The sequence below is a fragment of the Equus asinus genome, chromosome 2, assembly GCF_041296235.1.
Source record: "Equus asinus isolate D_3611 breed Donkey chromosome 2, EquAss-T2T_v2, whole genome shotgun sequence".
Lineage (NCBI taxonomy): Eukaryota > Metazoa > Chordata > Mammalia > Perissodactyla > Equidae > Equus > Equus asinus.
The window spans coordinates 145,374,228-145,401,715 of record NC_091791.1 but is presented as its reverse complement, the minus strand read 5'-3'; the positions used below and the strand labels follow the sequence as shown (position 1 = coordinate 145,401,715).

At 48.1% G+C, this 27,488-nt stretch overlaps 1 protein-coding gene across 1 annotated transcript in view; it reads right to left on the bottom strand.

The window, feature by feature from the left end:
• MYO5C (myosin VC) overlaps nucleotides 1-27,488 on the bottom strand; it is a 92,526-nt gene that overhangs the window by 57,108 nt on the left and 7,930 nt on the right. The window contains exons 2-11 of the mRNA XM_014850527.3: nucleotides 24,678-24,788; nucleotides 21,697-21,862; nucleotides 20,952-21,096; nucleotides 17,832-17,988; nucleotides 15,888-16,031; nucleotides 15,019-15,100; nucleotides 13,483-13,590; nucleotides 7,766-7,872; nucleotides 4,144-4,409; nucleotides 499-580 (exon numbers count right to left, since the gene is read on the bottom strand). Of these exons, the coding sequence (XP_014706013.3) occupies nucleotides 499-580; nucleotides 4,144-4,409; nucleotides 7,766-7,872; nucleotides 13,483-13,590; nucleotides 15,019-15,100; nucleotides 15,888-16,031; nucleotides 17,832-17,988; nucleotides 20,952-21,096; nucleotides 21,697-21,862; nucleotides 24,678-24,788 (1,368 nt within the window). The remainder of the gene's footprint in view (nucleotides 1-498; nucleotides 581-4,143; nucleotides 4,410-7,765; nucleotides 7,873-13,482; nucleotides 13,591-15,018; nucleotides 15,101-15,887; nucleotides 16,032-17,831; nucleotides 17,989-20,951; nucleotides 21,097-21,696; nucleotides 21,863-24,677; nucleotides 24,789-27,488) is intronic.

Genomic DNA, 27,488 nt, shown 5'->3' with positions numbered 1-27,488 from the left:
AAAGCCCGGGCTCTGCATGATGGCATACTGTCTTCCTCAGAGGTGGTGTGGGAGCAGCTGAATTTCAGAGGACAAGCAGGAGGTGCCAGGTGAAGATGAAAGGGTGGGGAAGGACAGGAGCAGAGCAGCAGGCGTAAGAACACAGAGGCTCACAAGGACTGGCAGCTTCAGGAAACTGAATCGCTGGGTCTGGCTGCACGGAGGGTGTGTTTTCAGGAACAGCAGGTGATGAACTGAAGCGGAAAAGTCGGCAACTGGCCCACAAAGATGAAACAGAACGGGAAGGTGCGATTTCAAGAAATGGCCACAAGAGGGTGCAGTGACCCAGCATGGGACTCATAATGGGGAGGTTTGTAGAGGGAAGAAGCCTGACCGTATCGGTTCCCCTGTACACGAACACACACATATACACGGACACGGACACGCACGCACACGCACACACACACACACACACACACGGCTGAGAACAAGTTTCCAGAAGGCAGAAAAGTCACCTACCAGGTTAAACTGTTGCTGCAGTTTTTCATTAGCGTAATTGATGCAAAATTGTTCAAAGCTGTTCACATCAAAGGTTTCAAAACTGAAATACAGTTTAAACAAATTAAAACATAGCTTGAAGGACACAGACATTCATTTATAGGTAAGTATTTTTTGACAAACTTCATAGCTTAAAAGTCGATTTTCTGCAAGTTTTAAATATATCTTAAAACTTCTGGTTTTGCTATCCTGGCAGTCAGTTTATAAATCACCTTTTTCTAGGTTGGCCCTGGAAGGAAACTGGAAATGTATACAACACCTACCCTGAGACAGGCATTCAAACAAGCATGTCACGATATGGGGCATTGTTTAATTCACATGACAATGACAGCAGCATTATTACCCTCACTTTAAGGATGAGGAAATTAGACTCTGAGAGGGTAGGAAACTTGCCTAAGGTCACACAGCTGGTGTCAGACGCAGACTGACTGTAACGCCTATGCTTTCGGTGAAAAAGCAACGCCCTCTTTGCCTGTTGAGGGCAAGGCAGCACACCATTGCCTTGCCAAGGAGGGTTTCATAGTTCCTGGAGGAAAAGGGCAAGGTCATTTAATACCCATATCCAGCAGACCCCATGAGGTCCAAGACAGACATGGCTCTGCCTCCATTTTCACACTTTCAGTGGCTCTCTCTGGAGTTGCCAACTCAAGAGCCGAGAGGAGGCGGGCAGGTGACAGAAATGGGAAGCAGCCTGGAGAGAGCACAACACCCAGCTGTGTGCAGCTGTGGCCAGGGATTAACGCAGGTCAGGGTGTTAGATCGCCTCATTCTCAGGAGAAGCCAGAAATCTGGACTCTGATGCAAATAATCTCACTGTGGAAAACATGGTGTGGGCTGAACAACACTCGGGCCCCCCAGTCAGCACCTGGCCAGACGAGCGCACCTGCCAGGAGGAAGCTGAGTGCTTCAGGTGTCACCTCACTTAACCCTAACACGCCCCAGGTGGAAGGCTACCATGACCCCACAGTTACACACGAGGGGCAGAGGAGATGGTGACTATCGCAAAGACCAACACCAGCAAGCAGTGCCAGGTGTGCAACTTGACGCCTGCTCTTGGTGCCTCCAAAGCCTTGGTTCTTAATCACTCTAATCCCAAGGGGTTCCTGCCAGCTCAGCCAGGGGTCCCCTGGGAGTCTCAGTTGACTGAGCCAGTTTGGCTTAATTTAGAGTTCCTGGGCAGGTTAAGTGCCTGGACCACTCTCTAAGACAGCTCGAGGGTGACGTGGAGCAGAACCCACACAGCTCTGCAGCCCCATTGCACGAGCACTCTGGGGGGTCCAGAGGCTCAGGGCCAGTCTGGACATTGCAGATGGGCCAGGGCTGGGCCTGGGGGAGAGTCAAAAGGGCCTCACTGTGCTCCACAGCCCACAGCCAAAGACATGGCTTTCTACAGCAGGGGCAGAACATCCACCATCAATGATTATTTTCCTGCCCTGTCACACCCCCCTCAAAAAGACCACACAGAGCTAAAGTTCAAAACTCATGGAGGGGCCAGCCCCATGGCTTCATGGTGAAGTTTGGCATGCTCTGCTTCAGCGGCCTAAGTTCAGATCCTGGGTGTGGACCTACACCACTTGTTGGTGGCCGTGGTGTGGCAGCGACCCATAAACAAAATACAGGAACACTGGCAACAGATGTTAGCTCAGGGTGAATCTTTCTCAGGGAAAAACAAAAAACAAAAAAACATGGAAAGACCTAAATCTATGACTTAAATGCCAGAAGCACCTTAGCTATGACAATGCTTCACATCTGAGCAATGGTTATGGTTCTTAAGACACCTTCACAATGACTTCCATTTGGTCTTCACGATAATACTGCGAGAGAGGCCCCATCCTACAGATGTAGAAACTGAGGTTCAGAGAGGTTCTGTGACTTGCTCAGGACCACACAGCTGATGTGCTGCAGTGCTCACTCCCAGGGGTCTGACTCCCAGCCCCTGGCCTTTCCAACTCTGCGTGCAGGGAACATCAACACCTGGGCTGGCTGAGGAAGCACACGCCTTCACGCAGCTCCCAGCTGAAACCTCATCTGCTTATTCCCTTCACAGGAAGCATCCCAGCCTCTAATTATCTGCCTGCCTCCTCCACGGAAATTTAAGTCCCAAAGGCCAGGGGCCATGTGCCTAGTCTGTTCAATAATCGCATCCAACAGAGCGCCAGGCACATCGATATCTGCTGGATGAACGGAATAACACATTCGTAAAATAAAGGGCTAGTTATTTTTAAGACACTTTAAAAACATAGAAAATAACAGAATATATACAAAAGAATAATATAACAATCATGTATTCCTACCACAATGAAAGAGCCTATTGTTAAGCAGGATTATTCCTTTATTAAAAGTCAACTTAAATTATTACTGGCTGGTTGAACCCTCTTTTTTAGAACAAGGTAAGGTAAATCATTTACTAGTTGATCCCAGCAATGTATCAGTGTTTTGTAACTGTTGACATATACTATTAATTGGGAGTTATATGCATTAACAGAATCTAAATTAAACAGTCACTCCCTGGAGGCACTGTCTCACGGTAAACAGCTATGGGAAAGGCCGAGTCTGCAGCTGGGTAAGAGTTCACCAGCAGCCCGGTGGCCCCTCCGGCCCCCAGCAGGCGGCAGCATGCCCCCGAGGCCCAGAGCCCGGCTCTCCCCTCTGTATGGGGAGGGGAGGCTGAGCTGCTTTCACAGGGTGTGGTGGAAGGCTCCCCAATCCATTGGGACGTTCCGCCCCCTCTCCCAAGGAGAAGCCAGGGCGAGTCCTGGGATGGGGGCAGGGCTGGGCCTTTGAGACCAACTGCTAACATTCAGAAGTCTGAGTGCTAACAACCCCCAGAGCGCCTCCACGCCGGCCTGGTCGCTCGCTCACTCTGGCTAGGCGGTAAGCATCTGTAGCATGAGTCTGACCTGGAATTTAGACAAGCAGGACTGGGCAAAGAGAAGGAGGAAGAACCAAGCTCCACTGTGGGAACCTGCAAGTCCCCCGACGTATTAGAATTCTTGGAGAAGGGCGGCGGCAAGTACAACCCTTACTGTCCCAGATGGAAGAGGATCTAGGTGTGAGGAGGAAAGCTGGTTGGTGAAAGGCCTGGGTCTGAGTCCTCTGGCCCTGCGAGTGTGGGCAAGGGGCCGGACCTCTGGGACCATCACTTCCCCGCTCTGAAATGGGAGAGGCAGGTCAGGGCCCCACACCTCACTGCCTCTGTAGGGAACAGCAGTGGGCAAGAGCCTCACACAGCGCTGGGTTCTCCCACGAGCAGAGCAACCGTGAACAAGTCACTGAGTCTTTCCAAGCCTTGGTTGTTTCATCTCTAAAATGGGGATAATCACAGGCTGTTCGAGAAGTGAGAAAGCGCAAGGAAACCACTCAGCACGGTAGCTGGCACACGGTGAGCTCTTGACCTTGGCCATCATTAATTGAGCATTTATTTAATACACTCTAAGTAAAAGACAGTGCAACCCAGAACACTGTACTTAACATCCACACACGCAAAAACAGAGAACATCGTCTCTCTCATCATGCGGAACACAAGAGAAACCACAAAAAAATCTAAAAATAACAGGCATTTGACATTTAAATGAGGAAAGACAGGCTCACTGAAGAGAATCTTACCCATAAATGTCCAAAACACCAATAAAAGTGTGCTGCTTGCCTGAAAACTGCAACGCTTGGTTAATTCTCTCCACAATGAAGTCGAACAGGTGCGCATAGATCTTTTTGGCCAGCGCGTCCCTGGCATTGACAGCCTGCGGCCTGGTCATGGGTTTCACCACTGTCTCAGAGGTGGTGACGATTTTGCGATTGCACAGCCACTGAGCGACTTTGCTGCTCTCCAGGCCCAGAAGCTCGCAGAACACCTTCAGGTGACTGTCGTCCTCCTTCAAAAACAAGCAGAAGTTCCATCAGGGCCACCCGGCCATCTACACCAGCACCAGCCCACCCGGCCAGGGCCCCACGGCCTCCACACTTGGGCCTGTGCGGGAGAGCCGGCATGAGAATGACCAGGCCTCATGGGACAGAGCCAGGCCTGGAGAAAAGCCGGGGTGGGGGGAGGGCCGCAGCAGCTCTGAGTCTGCACCTGGCCCTTGGCAGAGCCCTGCTGCGGTGAGGCCAGGGGGTCCTGGACTGGATTTTCATTTTGGCCAAAGAACGTCTGTCAGTAGTGATTAAGGCCGCGGAAGCAGTCCTCCCCGCCTCCTGTGCATGTGGACACAGCCTCACGGCCTCTCTCCTCCCTCTGCATCATGCCCAGGCCACCTGTCTGAGCGTGTGCTCTCCCTTCCCTCCCTGTGTGTTCGGGGTTTACCTGGGTGGTGTGGTCCTGAGATACCTAGGTGTCATTGTCAGAGAGCACCTGGCGGGGCTCCCTGGACTGAGCTAGCTTCCAGCCAACAGGAGGGCTGCGGTTGGAAGACATTTCCTGGACGCATGAAGTGAACTTGGCTTCTCTCCAAGCCCGGGCACGAGAGCTGCCCCACTGGCCAGCAGAGAGGAGAGGTCTGCTCCTGTCTGTCTTCAGCCAGCATGGACAAGGGGTCCTTGTCACTTGGCAAGGAGATGTGACCCCATGTGATGGAGCACTATCATTCTCTCGGGCAGGGGAACTCTCTGGACAGGCTATCTGGAGACACCATCTCGGCCAATGGAGAAAACCACAGAATTGTACTTAAAAAGCACCAGATTATAGCAGAGCAACAATCTAAAGCACCCTCCCGTCTCCTTGCTGTCCACTCCCACCCTTCTGACCAACACACAGTAACACGAGGTTTGTCTTCGGTGTGCCTGACCTCCTCACTTGGCACGGAGCCATTGGTTTTCTTCCTTCTAAGAAGGAACTAAACTTTCTGAGTCAAAAACATTCAGCTACAGGTGCTCCTCCAGGGAGATGGGCAAAGGGTAGCAATTTTTAAAAGGTAAGGTGGTTTCATCCAGATTGAATTTGCCCAATCCTTCAAGTTCCTGATGCAAATCAATGGGACCTATGTTTCAAAGTTAGGACCATAATTGGAAGACTGGTAATTTCCTACAAGGATTCGACATCTTCACAGAATGAGTCTACAGAGATTGACAGACAAAGGATTTTCAGGCCATCAATTTTGGTTCCTCCTCCAGAGTACTACCCTCATAACAAATTTCAGGAGACAGAGCTGAAGGCAAGGACATTTGTTGGGTGGAAATCACATCTTTAGCCTACGGGAGTCTGAGAAGACAAGGTGCAGAAGCCCATTTCTCCGAGGTAAGTGAGCAAGGACACAGAGAGGACCGCCACTACATGCACACTGTACTCCTACCCCAGGTCTACCATCGCCTCTCTCCACACGTCTCAGTCCTGTGTGAACTGACTGACTCTGTGAGGGCTGGACAGTGGCGGGGATGGGAGGGGCGCTTAGTGTGAGAGCTTGAGGAAAGGAAGGAGAACTACTTCCCGGTCATAGGGCAACAGGACTGAAGCACTGAGCCAAAAAGCACATGTCCGCTCTTCTTCTCTGCTCAGTTCTCGCACACACTAAATTACAGTTACCAGAGAGCTGAGAAATCACCAGGTTTACAAAATTATCAACTGTTCCCATCAGTTGTTTTGGGGGACATGAAAATAGACATTGTTATGGACTAATGTTTGTTTTCCCCCAAAATTCATATGTTGCAGTCCTAACCCGCAACGTGATGGTGTTTGGAGGTGGGGCCTTTGGGAGGTGATTGGGCTTACGTGAGGTCATAGGGATGGGGCCCCCATGACGGGATTAGTGTCCTGATAAGAAGAGACTAGAGCTCCCTCTCTCACTACCATGTGAGGACACAGTGAGAAGAAGGCCATCTACAAGCCGGGAAGAGGAGCCTCACCGAGAACCTGACCACGCTGGCACCTTGACCTCAGAATTCCAGCTGCCACAACTGTCATTTAAGCCACTCAGCCTTCTGTTATGGCAACCAGAGTTGACCAAGATAGACATGTTAACACAGAGCTTTAAAGGTAAGGAGAATTTGCATTTCATAGAAACATGTTTTACTAGGAGTTATTTTCTTCTTTACATGAACATTGATGAGAATAACCAAACACATGCCCCCTACCAAGAATCACTACTCATAACATTTGTCACAGAAGAGAGTCACACATAAACTTATCTTGTGTCCATTAAATAAAGAAATCTATCACAAAACTTCCATGGGACTATAGTTCCAGGGAGGAAGCCAGCACCATTGGTGTTTGATTCAAGCAGGTGTCAGGAGGGAGAAGGTGTCCTTTCTGCTTAAAATGGTCCAGCGCCCTTAAGGCCCCACAGGATCTGCACCCTTCCCAACACACACACATTTTTGGCCTCATCTATCACCCTTACTTTCACTCACTTCTCTCTGGATGCACTGACTCTTTTGCTATTTCTCAAAAAACAACTCCTGCCCGAGGGTCTTTGCACCTGCTGTTCTTTCCACTTTGAATGTTCTTCACCCACATACAGGCATGAATCACTTCCTCATCTCCTTCAGGCCTCTGCCCACTGCCACTTTAACAGAAAGGCTTTCTCTGACTCCTTTATACAAATGGCACAGCCCCTCTCCACCCCTATGCTGCTTAATTTTCAACTGGCATCACAAGCTGCCAGAACCTATATTTGTCTATTGCGTCTCCTCCCCTCCACCGCCCTCCCCAGATCATAAGCTCATAAGATCATAAGACGAAGGGCTGTTTGTGGTGTTTTCTTCACTGTTGTTTCCCCAGAACCTACAACAGCACCTGGCACAGAGTAAGTGCTCAATAAATATTTGTTGAATAAAAGAAAAACACACAGGGGGCCGGCCCAATGGCATACTGGTTAAGTTCGAATGCTCCGCTTTGGCTGCCCAGGGTTTGGGGGTTCAGATCCTGGGTGCAGAACTACACACAGCTCATCAAGCCATGCTGTGGTGGTGTCCCACATAGAAAATAGAGGAAGACTGGCACAGAGGTTAGCTCAGGGAGAATCTTCCTCAAACAAAAATAGGAAGATTGGCAACAGATGGCCAATCTGTTCTGAAAAGGAAAACACACATAGATTGCACTCTCCCTCCTCTGCTATTGCAAGGGGAAGAGGCTTTCCTCTTTGAAGTCAACCCATGGAAACCCCTGCTTCCTTGTTCCCATGAAACTGGTCTCTGCAGCAGGCCCAGAGTGCCTGGTGCCAAAATGCAAAAGCAGGGTAACCATGATCTGCTTACAAACCTGCCAACACAGGCAGGGTGAAACAAACAAGGATCTTACATCAACGAAGGATCTCTCGTTGCCCACTGCTGTGATCTGCACATTACCCAGATGGAGGATGGCTGCCAGGATCTTAAAAACATCCATCTGAAAATCCTCCTTGAAACCTGAAAACAAAAATTTTCCAAAATTAGGGATATTGCATTTCTTCTCTTAATCACTAATAAGATAAGCACCTGAACTCTTTCAAGATACTCTAGTTGCACCAGTGCTGAGAGCTGGGACAGGGAACAGGAAGTGGACCCCAGGGAGAGTGTGACTCACCATCTTCCTGGTTTGGTTTCTGCAGACACGCAATGTGAACTCTACAACCCACTAGGTTTCCACTTTTGCCATGGCTGCTAGGAAGTTCAACACAAAAATTAACACCCAACTAACCATTTCATGTCCGGTTCCTGAGAGAATCATCTCTCATTTATTCTATGTACTTTCTTTATTTCCAATTTTTTTTTTCTTTTTTTGCTCATAAGCTCCCTGAATTCTTTTTATGGTGAGGTGTCGGATGGATCCCATTTGCCCCTCCAGCTCTGCACCCTTGCTCTCTGCCGCAGGAGGCTGACCTGTCTGGATCAAGGCAATGGGCTCTTATGCCCCCTGGCCCCTGATTGGGTCTGACCAATGGGGAAGCTGGAGGAGGTCAGAGAGCAGGAGGAGAGAGGTTCTGGGTATGTCTTCCCCAACCCTCCTCTCAGGCTCCAGTAACACGCCTATGCCAGGAAGGAAAGAGCAGTGAACAGCTCTGCCACTGTCCTCGGCTCCCTACTGCCCCTCATAGCCCCCTAGACCCATCGACAACCTTGCTGTTGTTCCCTTCACAAACAAACCCTCCTCCTTTTATCCTAATTTGAGTGTGCCTCATGTTTCCTGTTGGGACCCCGACTGATGTATGCAGAATATAAATTATGAATATATAACATATTTGGTCGTCATGAGGGGATCAGCATATTGTCTAGAACCCAAAACATAACAACCCAGCTACTAGGAAGGGCTTTGTGTGCAAGTCCCCATAAATCACAATGGAGAACCTGCCAGTTGTGAGCAGGGCTTTGCTAGGTCAGGATCCCAGGGTGGGAGCCCGGGGGTGGGGGGTAAGGACCAAGTGGTGGGAATGGCCCTGCAGTGAGTCGAGGAGCTTGGGTTACACTCGGGCAGGTGGGGCGGGCTCCTTCAAGCTGATATCCACACTCCCTGGTCCACACCAGAATGGCAACTGGAATGGAGACCCCTGACTCCCCACTCCCTCCAAGCAAAAAAGGAACAAGCCCTAAATGCCAACTAAGAGCCACTGTAGCCACCTACTGCTTCTCACCTGAGGACCCCTGGACTACCTCAGGAGCAGCTAGAGCAAGTTCTTCAATAATTTCAAAACTCAGAGAGTCCTGTCTACGTCAAAAATTAAACAAAACCAAAGTCACACAAGATTTCAAACTAAAAATACATAGAAGACTCTGGCTCAGTCTGAGTCCAGGCATTTGGAGCTAATGCCTCCATCTGAAGGGCAGATGCCTCTAACAGAAATAACCTCCCAGGCTGCCACCATGATAAATGACAGGTTCCCACTTTCGAGGGGAAACTAAGGCAGACAAGGGTTAGGGAACTTGCCCGAGGTCACACTGGGTATGTCATATGTAGGCAGTGTAATGCCAGTGACCACAGCAATATGTGAAAGACCCGTGGAGCTCGGGAAGCCATCCTGGCTCGTCCCAGTGGGTCTAAATGTGGATGCCCCCTGCCGACCCCGGGCCAGGCAAAGGGAAGTGTGCGCAGGCCCCAGAGGTCCATTTACTGGGCGTGTTGTGAAGAGGATTTGTGCATTGAACTAGATGACCTCGCTGCTAACCTTACCTATTCCTCTATATTGTCTTCATAACAGACCACAGCAATGGACAGATCCACCAACAGGCAGTGACCCAGCCATTATATTTTAAAAAAAGGGTGATCTGCCCAAGTGTGTTATAAGCCTATGTGTGACCCAAGTGAGGCAGTCCGCCCTCGAGGAGATGTCCACCTAAGAGAGACAACACAGAGACACAAAGAAGAGGACATGGGCAACAGGGCGAGCCGTACAAACAAGGCATTCACACTGTTAGGAGATGCACTGTTGGACAGAACTTTCTGGGGCGACGGAGATGCTCTATGTCAACGCAGTAGCTATTTAGGCACATGTGGCTATGAGCACTTGAAACATGCCGAGTGTGACTCAGAAGCTGAATTTTTAATTTTGTTTAATTGTAATTAAAGTGAAATGTAAACAGTCACATGTGGCTGACGGCCGGTGGCTACTATTTGGACATACTGTTTTAGAGACCATGAAACCAACATACAACGTGAGATCACAGGTTGTCGGGGGAGGGGAGTGGAGGGTGATGTCAATCTCAAAGTTACAGTGAGGTCATCTGGTTCCATGCATAAATCCACTCCACCACAGTGAGGACCTCTGGCGTCTGCTCAAACTTCCCCTTTGCCCGGCACACGGGCATCAGGGGACTTCCATGTTCAGGCACACTGAAGTGAAGCTAAGATGACTTCATGAACTCCACCCACAAGTCTTCTCACATACTGCAAGAAAACTGTAAGGAATTAACCAACTATGCTCACTCCGTCATCTAGGACAAGGGTCAGCAAATGTTCTCTGATTAGGCTTTGCAGGCTGTATGGCCCATGTCACAATTACTTGACTCAGCCACCATAGCAGGAAAACAGCCATAGACCATACTTAAACAAATAAGTGTGTCTGTGGCCCAATAAAACTTTATTTACAAAAACAGGCTGCAATCTGCTGACCCCTGGTCTAGGACAGTTTTTAGTGATTCAGGCAGTGAGGTCATGCTTTCATTAAATGTGTGCTGATCTCTCACACTGATACAGCATGCCACAGTTTATAACGCATTTTAGACATTCTCTCTTAATCCTCACAACATCCTTTACAGCTACTGTGGTGGCTCCTCTCCAAAGACGGCCCTGCATAGTTCCTCCCCATGAGTCATGAGTCTGAACTGGCCCTCTGACTTGCTTTTGGCCATCAGCACACAGAGGGAGTGATGCCAGGTTACTTCTGAGGCTGGTTCACAAAAAGCCCCGCAGAGTCCACCTCCGCCTGTTGGAACTGGCTCCAGGCGAAGTTAGCCACAACATGCACAGCGCATCCACCCTGACATCAGCACACTGTGAGGTAGTCCATGTGGAGAGAGATGCCCGCCCAGCCCCAGCAGCCCTAGCTTTCCCAGCACACGTGAGAGAGAGAAGAAGCTTCAGAGGATCCAGCCCCTGCCACCATCACAGGAAAGTCCCCAAGTGAGAAGCGCCCGGCTAAGCCAGCCAACCCAGAATCAGAGGAGATAATAATTGTCATTTTAAGCCACTAAAATTTGGGGAACAGCAATATATAACTGGAACTAAATATTTTCCTTATTACCCCAGTATACAGATGGGGAAACTGATGCCCAGAGATAATAACTGACCTGTGCAAAGCCACAGACTGATCATATGACACAAGGAAAAAACTGAAGCAAATACATGGCAACAGATAACTGAGTACGTACTAAATTGTGAGATCCAGTGGCCAATGCATAGGCAATCTGAGGAGAGGGCGGTCCTCAGAGTACCATCTTTACATAACACGCTTGGGGGAAAGTAAGCAGGTGTAGATGCCATGGAGTCCTGGCATTCTGCCCGCCACGCCCAGTCACCCACTGAGAGAGCTCTCCAGGAGGAGAGAGGTGGGACTGTTCCAACCTCTCTCCCACCCTACCTACCTCACCCAGCACAGCGGGCAGCCATCACCCTTCACAGCCACAAAAGGCAGCAGACTGCTGTACCCTATCTCCCATGAAGCTTCGGGGAGTTTTGTCTAAAACATCCAGGCGTGGTGGGTCAGGGCCAGGGCCAGGGCGAGGCCAGCCAGGTGCCCAGGGCCAGCCCTGCACCTGCACCACCCTGAGAGAGATCGCCTGAGCACCCCCTTCAATTGCGTGCCCTAGTCGCTTCTCTTACCTCACCCTAGTCCAGGCCCTGCTGGTGTGGACATTTGAGAAAATAATCTAATTTGTGGGACACAGTGGAGAAAACTGCTACTGCTGATCTCCGATAATTCGGGAAGGTTTCACGGAGCAGGAGATGGTTTTGCTCAAAGGATGGTTAGGGCTTGGACAATGGGGACTAGAGGGAGAGACAGAAGGCAGGCAGTAATATTTAGCAAGCACCTGCTACGTGCTTGGCCTGGTTCACAGACATTTCTTACCAGTTGTCACGAGAGCCCTCAGGGTAAAGAACACGGCCATTCTACAGATCAGGAAACTGAGTCTCAGAGAGGATAATCTCCTCAGAGTCATGCCAACCAGGTTCTGAATTCACGTTTATTTCATCCCCGAATCTACTCTATTGCCCCTACATCATTTCGCTGTGAGCAGGACCTTGCAGAGGTGGGAGGGAGCATGCAGAAGGGGAGGGGAGGGGAGGGAAGGACGGACAGGGCACGTGGACCAAGATCCCTGGGAGCCCGGCCAGAGCGAGGCTTCCTGCCCCTCCCCACACGCCACGTTCCCTCTCGGTGGACTATGTTATACAAACACCGAGATTATGACTGCACTTATTTTAAGAAAATGTTAACCAGTACCGAAAGTGTTTACCTCTCTATTGTAAAACGTTTAAATTGCCCTTCTGCTTGAAGCGGTTTTGAAGGGGCAGAATCTGATGGCAGTTTTGCTTAGGAAACCATACTGTTTTCATTCTGATTATCCACTTGTGCTCATTTTGCCTATTACTCTGACATATTTAACCTCAAATTCTTTGCCTTTTACATTCAAATACAGTCAACCAGGACACACCAATGAAAACCACTAGGTCTGAGATGAACGTTTTCCGTAAGCTGTAAAAACGGCCTATCATCCCACATGATCCAAAGCCTTGACTAGCAGTTACACGTAAATGTCTAGACTAACACCAAAAGGGAAAGAGAATGACTGTTTTTATAAAAGCCATTTGGCTGACAGTCTTCCCCAACATGAGCTCCACGTGGGGGAGGGAAGGCGGAGAAAGACTGGGAAAAGTCTCTGCTTCACCTGTGTCGCCATCCCAGCAATCAGAGTTTGGGTTTTCCTTATGAAAATGAGATGTGTTAAGACCCTGAGTGTAAATTCTACTTCTGTCCTGCACTAGCCACGTGACCCTGGGTAAATTACTTACCATCTCTGTGCCTCAGTTTCCCTATTGTAAAATGGGGGAAATGCCAGCATCTACCTCATAAGGTGGCTGTAAGGTACAAATGAGTTAATAAGGGTAATAAAGTGCTCAGGATGGTGCATGGCACACAGCAAGCCCCTATAAGTGCCTGCTATTTCACTGTCATCTTCAGGATACCCACGAAGGCCAAACAGGGTCAACACTACACTTCCGGACTGATTCAGGCCTTTGCCTTCACCAGCCTTCTCTGTAGTCAGCCCAGAAAAGCGTACCGGCAGCCACAGGGCTTACAGCCCATGCCTCTCACAGCAACCCAGTGAGCCTGAGGGCAAAGGAGTTGATTTCTAGATCTTTTGGGGAAAGGCACAGTCGTGAGCCCTTGGCCTCCAAATATGTTCTGATTAGCTCATCGTAAAGTTAGCATTTACTAGGAATCTCCAGAACATAGGCAAGTTAGGTATCCCTGCCTTTCTTTTTTTTTTTTTTTTCTTTTTAAGAGAAAACGGCCACATCTCGGACAGGATATTTTCACTTACCCAGTAGCGTGAAGGTCTTCTGAGTCTCCACCATGTCGGCTCTGTCATTCACACCCTCGATGACAGTACTGCCTCCCATTCTCGTATAATTAAATTCTTCTGCACTCCCTGAAATCAAACGTGAGTTGTCATGTGTGTGACACAGAAATTTGGACATGTATGTTTATCAGAAGCACAAAGGGAAGCTCACACTTGAGGTACTACATTAAGCACTCTACACGTTATTCCATTTATTCCTCAGAATTCTACATTAGAGACACAGAAGCAGAGGCTCAGAGAACTGAAGTGGCTTGCTCAAGGTCCCACAGCCAATTTCAGGACAAGAATTTCCACAGAGGCCTGTCCGACTCCAAAGCTTACAGATTTTATTCCCACACCTAACAATTTCATACAGCTTTCTGTGCCACATTTCCATCAGATATTTTTTTTTTTTAAGATTTTATTTTTTTTCCTTTTTCTCCCCAAAGCCCCCCAGTGCATAGTTGTCTATTCTTCGTTGTGGGTCCTTCTAGTTGTGGCATGTGGGACGCTGCCTCAGCGTGGTTCGATGAGCAGTGCCATGTCCGCGCCCAGCATTCGAACCAACGAAACACTGGGCCGCCTGCAGCGGAGCGCGCGAACTTAACCACTCGGCCACGGGGCCAGCCCCTCCATCAGATATTTTTACCGAGGTTTACTGAATATACAATAAACCATACACATTTAAGATGTACAGTTTGACGAGTTGTGAAAGTACACCCTTATAAAACCATTACCACAATCAAGGTAATGACTAACTGTACATCTGATATTGGAATAGCAGGTGACCCTTCAGATCTCTTCCACAATCACCATTCATGTTCTGTTTGTCAGACAATGCAATGGATACCATCTTCATGTGAAAGCTGAAGAAACTTAGATTCCACAGTGCAAGCAACTTCTCCAAGATTAGGGAATGGGCATTCAGCTCCAACACACTAGAAGTTACTCAAACAATCCTATCTACCAACAAGCACAAACGGCCAGGACAGGAGAGCTGAGGGCACAGGAGTCAGGTCATTTGCACTACAAGACAAATAGCTCTATGTCCTAGCCCTCCCTGAGGTATAATTAACTATGACTACAAATAATGATGACCTGGCGTCACCAAGGAAGTTCAAATTACAACAGAGGTACTCTGTCTCAGAAGACAGGGAACTATGTCACACGTTAGAAAAATGACCATCTAAGGAGTTCAGCTAAAAAGAAAGGTTTGGGGTAACCTTAAAGCAGTAAGGCCCAGCTGTCAGGAGGCCTTACTCAGGCGATTCTAGCTGGATGATCACAATCGCCCATGAGCTTTGAGGCTGAAGGGCGCCCCCTCCTTGATCCTACCGCACCCCTCAGCCCTGATCTCTCTCTTTAGTTAGAGGCATCGATTCCACCCCGAAACCAAAGGATCTTATATCTTTGGACAGAATATTTTTTTGAAAAAGTGATGGTATTATAAGAAGAAATTAACTTAGAATTTAAACCCCTACATAAAAGAGAGACTTTCATACACCATCCATCACGTACCCAATTTAAGATGTTTAAATTCCGACTGCTGAGCAGATGCACAAAGCTGATAGAAAATGTGGTAATTCCGTTCATTTTCTGACTGCAAAATAAAGAGAAGTCCTGAAATGACACCACCTCTTTACAAGTGAAAATGTCTGGTTTTCAGCCGATTAGATGGCTCATCTGGCCTGACAGCTCTGCTCTCACAGACCCTGACATGTACATGTGTTTTGCTGTGGTCAAGAACGCTGTGACCCAACCTGTTCCCCTCCGCTGGCTCACAGGCAGGCCCTTCCTCCCACAGAAGGAGAACTGATGGCCGAGATGGCCCTCCAAACAACCACCCCAGAGACAATGCCATGAAATGAAAACATTCTGCAAAATGGGAATGATGTAATTCATACGAGGTGGAATTTTTAAGAAACTCCCTGCAATATGAGGCTTACTGTTACTCTCCTCCTGGGCCAAAACTGTGAGAATCTTCTCCATTTTACTGACAAAAGAGCCTTTCTCTTAAATGCCCCTCAGTAGCTCTAATCTCATTCCTTTCCTGATAGGAAAGCCAGTCTAACAGCTTTGTCTGCTTCACGACATTTTTGTGTTCTGGAAAGATAAACTTGATTGTTAAACTCTAAGGATCTTTTAAGTGCCCCAAATTAAAAGTTGTAACCCTTTCCCTCAGTGGAGTCATATAACTCTGCTGACGCTGCAGCTACCCATCAATTTTTTGCTGTTAAGAAACAGAAGAAAATAATCCAAACTGCGAATGAAAGAGGAAACTATTCTTCAAGTCACAGAACAACATAGGCTATCTAATGAGTATATAAATGTAAACAGTACTGAAAAAGTTGGGGAAAAGGAAATTTAACTGATATTTTTATCCTTACTTGAAAGACAACTCTGGATTTCTCCAGCAGGTAAGTTCTCATGTTGGCTCCTATAATTTGATTTTTCTCATCAAAACTGATTTCTGTGTATTTCCCAAACCGACTACTGTTGTCGTTGCGAGTGGTCTTGGCATTTCCAACAGCCTACAAAACAGAGGACTTTCTTGAAATAACAACACTAAAAACGTCTTTGCATCAATATGATTGGAGCAGTTTCAGTAAAATCCAGTCCTGTTTGCTGGGGGAAGGTCTGATTAGCAGAGGGAGGGCGGGGGGCAGAGGAAAGCAGCCCAGGCTTACAGGGAACCTGACACATCCTCAGCCTGCCAATCAAGGCTCTCCCCAGTCTTGCTGGGAGACGCTGAGCAGGATCAGAAAGAGCCCGGGTTCTGATGTTACATGGCCCTAGGTTCCTGTTTTACTATCCGTGTGATGCTAGAAACGTGATTTCATCTTTCCAACTCTCAATTTCTCTACTTGTAATATGAGTATAATATGTATGTTACAGAGTTGTGGGGATTAAATGAGATACAAGAAAGTGCCTCAATTCATCCACGTCCCAAATATTATAGATGCTTAATTAAAATTCCACATCCTTCATCCAACCTTTATTTCTCTCCTCATCCCTTACCACTTCTCTACTCAAACGTTCCACTCAACCAAAGACTGCCCTCTCCCATCCCTTCCACTACGAGCATGATTTTTACTTTTTACTTCTACTCTTAAATTCCGTCTCTCCTCGGCCTGTCCCCTCCCCATTCCTGAGCACCCTCCATCTAGAAGCACCCTTCTTAGGAACACATGCTGCTCTTCCTGACCAGGTCACCATGCTTTCTGACAATATATATTGACCGAGCACCTGCTACGGGCCACATGCTCAGTAGGCCAAGATGAACCATGTAGATGTGGTCCTGCCTTCACGGAGCCGACAGTCTAGCGGGCGAGACCAACCCTAAACAAACACTCACACACATTTACCCACTGGGCATCTAACTGGGCAGTCCCTCTTGCCAACTTTTCTATTGCTATCTTAGATTGTGGTTTACGTTTCTCTTTAACTTTAAAATATGCTGATGTTACAGGACTGTTAAAACTTGGGGACTGAGCCTTATTATTCTTTTCCATTACTGCTTCTATTATCTGGCACAGTGACTTACACAAAATAAGCAGACTGATAAATATCCAGTGAGGATTCTGCTTTGAGAAAACAGGGAGAAAAGGTCTAAGAATCTAATGTTCTTAATTATCTGCTATGTTTCCAAATCAACCCAAATCCCTCCTCATTTTGCGAGGCAGCCAGAGTTGGCCTTTGGGCCCTCCCGTGAGCCTTTCGGATGCCGCCTCTTCCCTCAGGGTTGTCTCATTCCCCATGGTGCCGTCGTCGTGGTGACCTTGCCCAAACCTCCGGTCCAGTCAGCAGTGTGCTGATGAATCAGCTCTCGGGGGGTGGAGGAGGAAGAGCCTTGACAGGAGGCATTCACCAATTTGTAAGGTGTAAAATACTCCCATCACACTGACTTCAAACTACCAAAGGGTTAACAATCAGCTCGCAAAAACAACTCCTGAATATTTCACAATCAGCTCTTGAAAGCTGGTGCCCGCTGGCTGGAGCACACAGTGGGCTCAGTGCACCAGCAGAGTCTGTGGTTAAGGACGCTTCCCCTGGGGAATAAGTGCGAACAGGGGACTCCTGAAATCGGACAGTCGAGTTTCTAGCTCAGCAGGTAGAGGAGAAGAGCCTTGGAAGCAGCAATCTCTGCCTCAGACTCCTTCAAATCCCACCAGAAAACAGACTTCCAGGCTCCTTCCTGCCCTCACTTCTTTGGTCTTGAAAGGGTGGGAATTTGAGCTACCCAAGACAACACATACACAAACCAACCCGCCTCTCCACCATCACACACCACTACCTTTGACCCTGCTCCCCACCCCCCGCAGGGTACACACCTCAGTAATGGGGTTCGACGCCAGAACCTTGTCCTCCACATGCGTATTACTGCTCGACTTGCTGACAGTGGCAAAGTACCTCATGGCATAGCGAGCGGACACTGTCTTTCCAGCACCCGACTCCCCGCTCACAATTATTGACTGATTTTTATTGTTTCTAAAGCCAAAAAAAGAAAGGATTTTTAAATGTTCATTTCTTCGTATTAAAAAGACAATATATACTCATTAAGAAAAATGCAGACAAGCTGGAAGAAGGGAAATTTTGTTTCAGCACTCAAAAGTAACTGTTTTTAGCATTCCAGAGTTTTCTTCTAGTTTTTCTGTGTGATCACGCTGAACACACAACTTTGTTTCCTGTTATGTCCCCTGTGTTGAGGGTCCCCCAGACCAATCCCAGGCCAGTGATCTGCTAGGAGGACTCCCAGGACTTGGCACATAGTTGTACTCATGGCTAGACTTATTGCATCTAAAGGATATAAGGAAATCAGCAAAGGGAAAGGCACATGCTGTCACGTGCAGAGAAGCCAGGAGTAAACTTCCAAGAGCCCTCTCCCAGTGGAGTCCCACAGGACACATGTAACTCCTCCCGCGATGAACTGTGACAACACCTGCGAAAGGCCACCTACCGGGGAAGCTCTTCAGAGACTCAGCGCCCAGGGTTTCTATCGGGGGCTGGTCACGTAGGCTTCCTCTGCCTAGCGTATACCAAAGCTCCAGATGCCCAGAAGGAAAGCAGGTGTTCAGCAAGAACCACATCATTTACACAAACCGCTTAAGCTTAGGTGCAATGAGCCACTCTTATCAATTAGGAAATGGTGGGAACCTTCCTGAAATCCGAGCTCCCAGAGGCCAGCCATGGCCAACCTTACCAGCAGGACTCCAAGGACAGCAGTCTCAGCCTATGTCAACTCCTTTCCACATAGCCCCACTTAACTATAAAAATATTTTAAAGACATTATTTGGAGAGTAATTATTGAAAATATGCTTGGAAACCTATGTGCTCCATAAGCCAATAGGCTCTGTTACATAATTTAGAGATTTTAAAAAATGCGTCAAACTTTTCATGCCATAAGACGGTGATGGTAGAATCTTATTATAATGCTGTTCTATGTATCTAGCACTGCTTTTGTGCCAGGTGCTTGGTGAATACTTTACAGGGATTCTCATTTGAGCCTCAGAAAGATCCTATGCCATATATATCCATTTTACAGACAAGAAAAGGGTGACTCAGAGAGGTAAAGTGATTTGACCCAGGGCACACAGCCTCCTTGTGAATGCTGGGGGGGCCTTAGAGATAGGGCTCCTGGTCCAAAATGGGAAGCTCAGATGCTGAGGTGAGCGACAGCTCATGTCCCCTGGCCGGGAAGAACGGTACTAGGGTTACTACAGCCCAAATCTCCTGACTCCCAATCTAGCATCAGCAAGTCCAGCATGAGCCTGCCTTCTATTCAGTTCTGCTATTACACTTAGACAGACTCCTGGGGAGAAAACTGGCTCTTCAAGCTTGAACCTGGCTCAGCCCTGCAGCTCCAATGAGCTCATCCTGCTGATGTCGAGGAGCAGCCCTGGCCCATGAGACTCTGAGCCGGGGACTCTAATCATGCAGATGCCCTGGAGATTTGCAGGGAGCCAGGGCAAATCCTACAACCACGGGCGTTTTAAGGTAGGAAGGAACCTTGCTGCAGAATAAACGAAGGTAATTGGTTATTAATTGGTAATGGGTAATTCTCTACCCAACATTCACCTTTGCCTTCCTACTTAGGGACTATGCCCCAATTTTTAGCAGGCATGTTGCTGCTCATATAAAAGACTACACATCCCAGCCTCCCTTGCGGCTAGGCATGGCCAATGAGCTACGAGCAGAAGTGCTCTGTGGGGCTTCTGGGAAGTCTCCTTAACAGGGAGGGGCACACTCTTGCCCTAGGACACTCTGTCACCTAGAATATGGAGGATCTGGCTGAGCAGTAGCTTGGCCCTGAGGATGAGGGTCCCACCCCAGGGACAGGGGAGCTGGAAGGCACTGGGTCCCTGGTGACTTGGTAGAGGTGCCAGGCTAGCCCCAGACTGCCCATCAGACTTCTCTACAAGAGAGAAGCATATACTTCTACCTTGTTTAAGCCACCATTATTTTTTCCTGATTATAAGCAGTGGAGCTTGGAATGGGTGCTAAGCATCTAGCGCACAGACGAGGACACAGCTGAGGGAGATCAGGTACCATGCCCAGGGTTATGCAGTAAATAATTAGCAGGTCCAGGGCCTGGGCTTCAGGCTTCCACCTGTGAAATGAGGGCAGCGACGGCCGCTCAACTGACTTCACAGGGGTGTCACAAGACAAAGGACACCACTGTCTGTGATAGTTCTTTTGCGAAAGTAAAAGGATCTACAAAGATGAGATGGTGTTTTTATTCTTCATGCTTTACAGATGAGGACACTGAAGCCAAAAGAGGACAGTTATGGGAAAAGAAATTGCTCGTGGAGTCAAAAAATCTGAGCACAAATCCCAGCTCTGTTTTTACGTGCTGGGTGACCTTGGGCAGATAACTCTCAAATCTCAGTTTACTGCCCAGGCATCTTCGTCACAGGCTAGGCTAAGGACCCCCAGGATGATGTGTGGGAATGCCTGCACAGTGCCCAGTCCACAGCAGGCTTTGAATAAACGTTTGCTCGCAAAACAAGAACTCCACAAGGCCATACAAAAAACAAGTGGCAAAATTAGGATAAAACCCCAAATCTCCTACAGCTAAAACCTGTGCTCATCTATCGTTAGATTCTGCTGCTTTGGATGGGGGAAAAAGTGTAAACTTCTCACAGTGGGGAATAAATCAACATTCTTCCAACCAAAGACACTGCAAGAGAAGTATATGCTATTTCCAGATTGGCGGGACCAACTTTTGACTATGCAGAAAGAACAAAAGCCAGGAAACTCAGTTCAGACAGGTCAGTCACACGCAACGGTCATTTGCTACTGGGTAAAGGGTGGTCTCCTCTACGAAGGGCCCGCTCCGGTCTGATGGTCACTTTTAATGAGACCAAGCCAGATGCCTCCCTTCCCCTGTGAGGGCCCAGCAAACACAGGCAGCTTTGGGAGAGCAAGAGGAAGCCCCGCCTGGCAGGAGGTACCTGGCCATCTGCTTGTACGCCTCTTCCGCCACGGCGAATATGTGCGGGTCCATGTCACCCATGTTCTGCCCGCTGTAGGCGTGGATGATGGCATCTCCATATATCGGCAACTGCTTGTAAGGATTCATGGCCACCAAGATGATTCCTGAAGAAAGATGTCAGATGCAGTGAAGGGATTCCTACAGTTACCCACTTCTCCAGGTTCTTTCTCTCAGAGAAACCCCAGCTCTGCCACTTACTAAACCTTCTCTGTGACTTTGGGCAGGTCCCCTAATGTTCTGGATCTCGGTTCCCTGCCAATCCACCTACAGTTCTGGGCTACTCTGAGGGTTAGATGAGATGACACAAAAGAATGCCCTAAAACTGAGAGGCTTTTGTAATTCTCGATGTAAATATAATATCATTGCCCAAAATAAGTAATAAATTTATCAAATCCAACGAGAAACCCAAACACCAGCTTTAGCCACACATATTTTTCTTGGTCCAATCTTAGTTCTTTGGTGAAGATTTTCAAGTTGCTGAAGATTCTCCCCACCTAGACACCTGTATTTACAACAAACTCTAGAAGATCAAATGTCTGTACCTTTTAGATAGAAATTTTGGTAAATGTTTAGGTGTGATTACATATTTTGACATAGGTCAATATTTCTAACATAAACACAATACTGAACATAATGAGGGTGCTCTAGACATCAGGCATTAGGTTTCGGCATCATTCTTGCTCTTCTAGAATCGTTCTCCTTACCGCTGTAGGTGTAAATGAGTTTGGATTCTGCAAAGCGGATTCTGAGATTGTGGAGCACTGCAGGCTCGTGCAGATAGCTGAGGGCCGTGAGGTCATTCTCACCCACGAGGATGTCTGGGTTCCGAAGAGGAGGCAGAGATTCTGGATCAATGGAATAGTCCAGCTCCTGTGGACAGGAGGAAATTCAAGTTCCGAAAGTGAAAGATGCTTGCTTCTGCTGAACCACTGTCCTCTGTCCTATCCATCCCCTCCCCTCATTATAGTGACAGCTGACACTCCGAAAAACAAACTTATATATGGCAAAGAGAAATTAATCTTTATGGCTGACTATTGGAAAGTGGGAGCCAGGGGACCAGGATATTGGCTGTGTGCCTAGGGTGAGTTACTCACCGTCTCTGAGCCTCTCTTCTCTCATCTGTGAAAAGACTGGCTGGAACAGATCAGAGGCCCTCGGAGCTACAGAGGCTTCAATGAAGGATGAGAGGGAAGTCATATGGGCAGAAACCTGGGCTCTCCACCCCTGACTCCTCCATCCCACAGGGGCTCCACTTGTACATGGTTTAGATGTGGGGTGTTACGGAAGTTTTCGTTTGAAAACAGGATTCTGCTAAAATGACACAAGGACCTAAGGTCCCTTGCAGCTCTAAGGTTGCTCCATCTCTACTGGAAGTTGCCACGCTGGGTGGTGAGAAGTGTCTGAAGGAGCCCACGTGGGTGGTGGTCTCCCTGGGAGAGGTCCCGCAGCGGGTGACTCCCGTGTTGCCCCTGCAGGGCTGCCTGTGGCCATCATCCTCAGCCCTGGGCTGAGGAACTTGCCAGCTGGCCTCTCTGCTGCCGGGTTTCACCTCATATTCCTAAAGTAGCTGCCTGAGCAGAATGAAGGCGAGATTAGCATGCCTTGCGGTGTGGATACCACAGACAACCGGGCCTTCCAAAAGTCAGGGCATTGAGGGACCTTATTACCACCTGTTCTAACTTCCCTCACTTTCCTTCCACAGCTTGGGGAAGGGATTGGAGCTCGGTCACCCAGCAAGCTTTTTTCCCTTCCACCTTCCAGACTGTCTTCCTTTTGATACCTCATCCTGGACCCGCTCCACAAGGTGACCCAGCTGCCCCTTAGCCAGCACCCACAGTGCAGACCCCATGCCAAACACTCAGCACCAGGGCACTTAAAACCAAGAAAAATGCTCATACACAATTTTCACTTTCCCTGAGTTTTTCTATTATCTGTTTTAAATCAACGATCTCCTTTTCCACTTCAGCCATTGTGAGTGCGTGATGTGTGAGAGAAACAGAGAGGGGGAGAGAGAGAGAAAGACGAATGAACAGTCTTTGGAGGAGGGGGAAAATGTGAAGAACATCAGACTGGCGGTTGGAGGCAGAGGTGACATTTTCCCACACAGAGCAGGCTTTGTCCTTCGCGGTATGGACAAAGGGTTAAGCTCAAGAGCAGGCTGGCTGCCTGCCATCGCACCTGCCTCTGCCCCACCTCCCCCGAGCAGGGGGTTCAGGGCCAGGAAGGCGGCCATCTGAAGCCCTGCTGATATTACTAAAGCTGCAGCTGCTGCCTTGAGACTTTTCTCCCCAGACAAAGCCGTCTGCTCCCTAACCAGAATGCTCTTGGTGCCGGGAAGTTCTCTACAAAGGCTGCGAGGAGTTGCTGATGCGAGAGCAAAGGCTCAGTGGAAACACAGGCTCCTCTCGCTACATGTCTCTCACATTTACACACACACACGTGGATTATCTCACTTGATCTTCAGCAACCCTGTGATGTCACACTGTCATTAACTTCACTTTACACATGAGGAAACTGAGGGGCTCGCTGTCACAGATTTAGAGAGTGGCATGGCAGGATTTGAATCCAGAGTCTGATTCTAGACGATGTGCCCTTAATCACTTCCCAGGATCTCAGGCAATGACTCTCAAATCCAGCACAGTCTGATTGGAAATACTGTGTTCTGTCTCTACAGAGGCTATTTACATGCCTTGGAAATTCCAGCTTTTTAATATTGAAATGATATTCCCCAACCACGTCTGGCACTCAGCTAGAGCACGAATCCTCTGTCCAGCTCTGTATCCAGATACTTGATTCTAAAATCATAAGGTCACCCTAGCTACAGATCCAGTGGGAGGTCCTCAGAGCCATGGGGGGAAAGGATGACTCACGATGGATACTGAAAGCAAAGGTAAAATCTGCAGAAGCTGGTACTCAAAGGGCATCTGTGGCCTTTGAAAGGACTCCTCACCACACGCTCCACCACAGGTACAACTGCTGACCTGCCCGCTCCCCCTTCGCCTCTCCCTTGCCGCACCAGCACTAGCAGGGGCTCCTCATAATGTCGAACAAAGCTGGGCATTCCCGTCCTCTTGTGCCATCTCCCTGTCAATGCCCTAAGCATCCTGTCACGCTCCCTCCTGGAGGTCCCAATTCTTACATGTTTCTATCCATCTACAGACCGACTTTCTCTTCCCCGGTCCCCCCTACACCTCCCTCTCCCTTCTTCTTTTCTATCTCTCTCTTCTATTTCTCTTCCTCTTCCTATCTTGATGTTTTTCTCTACCAGTTTATGCCTTGGGCTCAAACTACATCCCTCCAAGTTTCTTATCTTCACCCAGTCTTGTGCTGAGACCCCAGAAACCAAAATGGCTAATGAGTTTTCAGCATTCTCCCAACAATGCTGAATCCTGGAAATGCAGCACAAGGCACAGACCTATCTATGGCATATGGACCCTTGCGACAGAGGCCCGGTCAATGTAGGGCACTTTATGCCTTCATTGTAGGGCAGAATGGGGTGGGGGCAGGGTGGGTGGGAGGGAAGACGAAGTGATACAAACACATCAGTGGATCCCCAGCACTGGCTGGCCATTTGGGGTACTCCTTCAGGTGTTCTCCTCTGGGCTGCTCCCAATGAGGCATCTGCCGCCCAACCCCGGTTACCCTTTGACACATCATGGTCGCTGTAGCCATCAAGGACCCTCACCGTTCCATCCTCCAGCAGGAGTCGCAGGACTTTGTCACCAACTCTGTAGTCCTTTGCTATTTCAGCAGACTTCCAAACTTCTTCAGGATCAGGAATCCAAACCCTGTTGTACTGACCAACAGAACAAGACAGGCTTCATTTCAGCACTTTAAAAACAAAAGCACAGATGGTCAGGTGATTAGACAGAAAGGTCTGTTTCTGCCCACTGGGTCAGTTCCTTCATCAGGAATACTTTTACCTAATTGTTCGCTTACGAGGTAATCTTTAGCGTATCTGCAATGCACCAGGCCAGAAGCTTCATTTTTAGGAAACAGAATTCCCAAAGCCTCCTAAATACACCTTAAAAAATGCAAGCCTGGGAGTGGCAAGGAAATGTGTGAGTCCCTTACCGGGAAGATCTGAGTGCTGTGTACAAGAATTGCAGCAGACAGATTTGGTTCCCCACGGATGGACTATGGGGCTCTGGGCCAAATGCTCAACTTCTTGGGCCTCATTTTTCTCATTCATAAAATAGGCACAACAATACCTGCTTTATAGGCTTACTGGGGGTTAAACTAGACTGTGTACTTGAAAGCAGTCTGCAAAATGCTAAGTATAATTACAGCAGTGTTATCATAGTCTTATTACATTGGTCAGCAGCCAAGGATTCCTACTGTGGGAAACACAGAAGTCCAGATGAAGCTGCCAGCTCAATTCCCAACAGGCAATTGGTACACCTGGCTCAGTGCTGATAGGCGAGTCTTTAGGTACAACCGTTTGCTATGGACTAAATTAACCCCTCCAAAACACACACACACACACACACACACACACACACATCCACACACCTCAGTTCATATGTAGAGGCCCTAATCCCCAAAGTGACTGTATTTGGAGATAGGGTCTTTAAGAGGTAAAAGGTAAAATGAGGTCATAGGACCTGATGTGACAAGATTAATGTCCTTATAAGAAGAGATGCCAGAGAGCTTGCAGTGGCTCCCTCTCCACCTGCACACAACAAAGAAAGGCCATGTGAGTCCACAGTGAGAAGACAGCCACCTGCAACCCAAGGGGAGAAGCCCTCACCACATTCCAACCCTGCCAATGCTTTGATCTCGGATTGCCCAGCCTCCAGGCCTGTGAGAAAATACATGCTGTTTGAGCCCCCAGTCTGTGGTATACTGTTCTGGCAGCCCGAGCAGACTAATACATACATCTAATATTCACACTCACATACTGAGCAGGGGCCGGTCGCACTCTCCAAAATTCATCAGTGGCACCTGAGTGCTGCTCGACAAACACAAGATGACTGCCATGTCCTTATACTACAGCTCTCATCATAGGGTCCCATGAGTCATCCTTCTCTCTCCTCTGGGCATCCTGTCTGCATCATGCACTATGTCTGCTCTTCCACCCAGACCCCACATCGCACGGTCTCCTGTAGCCATGTGTTTGTTCATTCACCTGGTCATCTGTTCACTCATTCATTCAATAAACACTTGCTAAGCATCTATTATGTACATATCGGGCACAGTGCCGGGTTACTAAGAAGGAAAGGCATCTCCTTGTAGTCATCATGGTCTTCCCACTAACCCAGCCAACCTGTAGCCTGGAGCTGCATGAGCATCTGTGTATATCTGTATCTCTCTGCTCAAGTATCAGTGGCTTCTCTCAATGGGGACCCCTACAGGGTGCCCCAATGTCCTGGACATAACAAGGCCAACAGGAACACGAATTCAGAAGCACACCCATGGAGACATTAAACAGAACCAGGAAAGATTCTGAATCCAAAGGCTCAACAGCCCAGGATCCCAGATCCAGAGGAAGCCTGAGAGGCTGTCCAGCGTCTAACCCTCATTTCCCAAAGAAAACTGGCCCCAGGGCCTCCAAGTTCCCCAGAAGCAGAGCTGAGATGAGCATCAGAGTGCTCATTATGGCCAAATACTGGAAACAGACTAGATGCCCATTAATATAAGAATGAATTAAAAAAAAGAAATAAAACTGTGGTATACTCATACAATGGAATACTATTTACCAATAAAAAGAATCATCTACTGACACAAGCGAGAACATGAAGGAATCTCTAAAGCACTGGGCTGAGTGAAAGAGGCATTACACAAATGAGTGCATTCTGTATGCACCCCTCTGAATGAAGGGCTGGGATAGTAAAACTAACATAAGGTGGGAAAAAATCAGAGTAGTAGTTGCCTTGGGGCAGGGGCAGGCAGGAGTGACTAGGAAGGTACTGGAGGGACTGTTCTGGGGTGGTGGCAACATTCTGTATCTTGATGGAATTTGGGTTACACAGGTGTTAAGCACTTTTTAAACCTCAGAGAATGCAGACTTAAGATTTGTGTGTTTCACTGTCTGGTAATTTTACACAAAGAACTAAGCAAATATGGAACTCTTAACAATAGGCATACTAAATTATTTAGGAGGACATGCACTGATGTACGCAATTTACTCTAAAACGCTCCAAAAAGTAAGATGGGTTGAGGGCTGGCTAGAAGGACGGCAAGATGGATAGAGGTGATACAAGAAATATGGTAGAATGTTCATGCTAGAATCTAGGTGGTAGGACAGAAGCTCACTGTAAAGTTCTTTCAATTTTGCTGTATGCTTAAAATTTTCATAACAAGATGTTGGAGGAAATAGAGAATAAGTATAAACACAGTTCAAGGCGCCAGTGCTAAGACAAGGGCAAAATTGGTTGAGGAGCATAACCATTAATCTATTAGTTAATATAAATTGGCTCACTTAACAAAAAAAATGTGTATATATATGTGTGTGTGTGTGTGTGTTTATATGTATATGTAATATATATATATACAT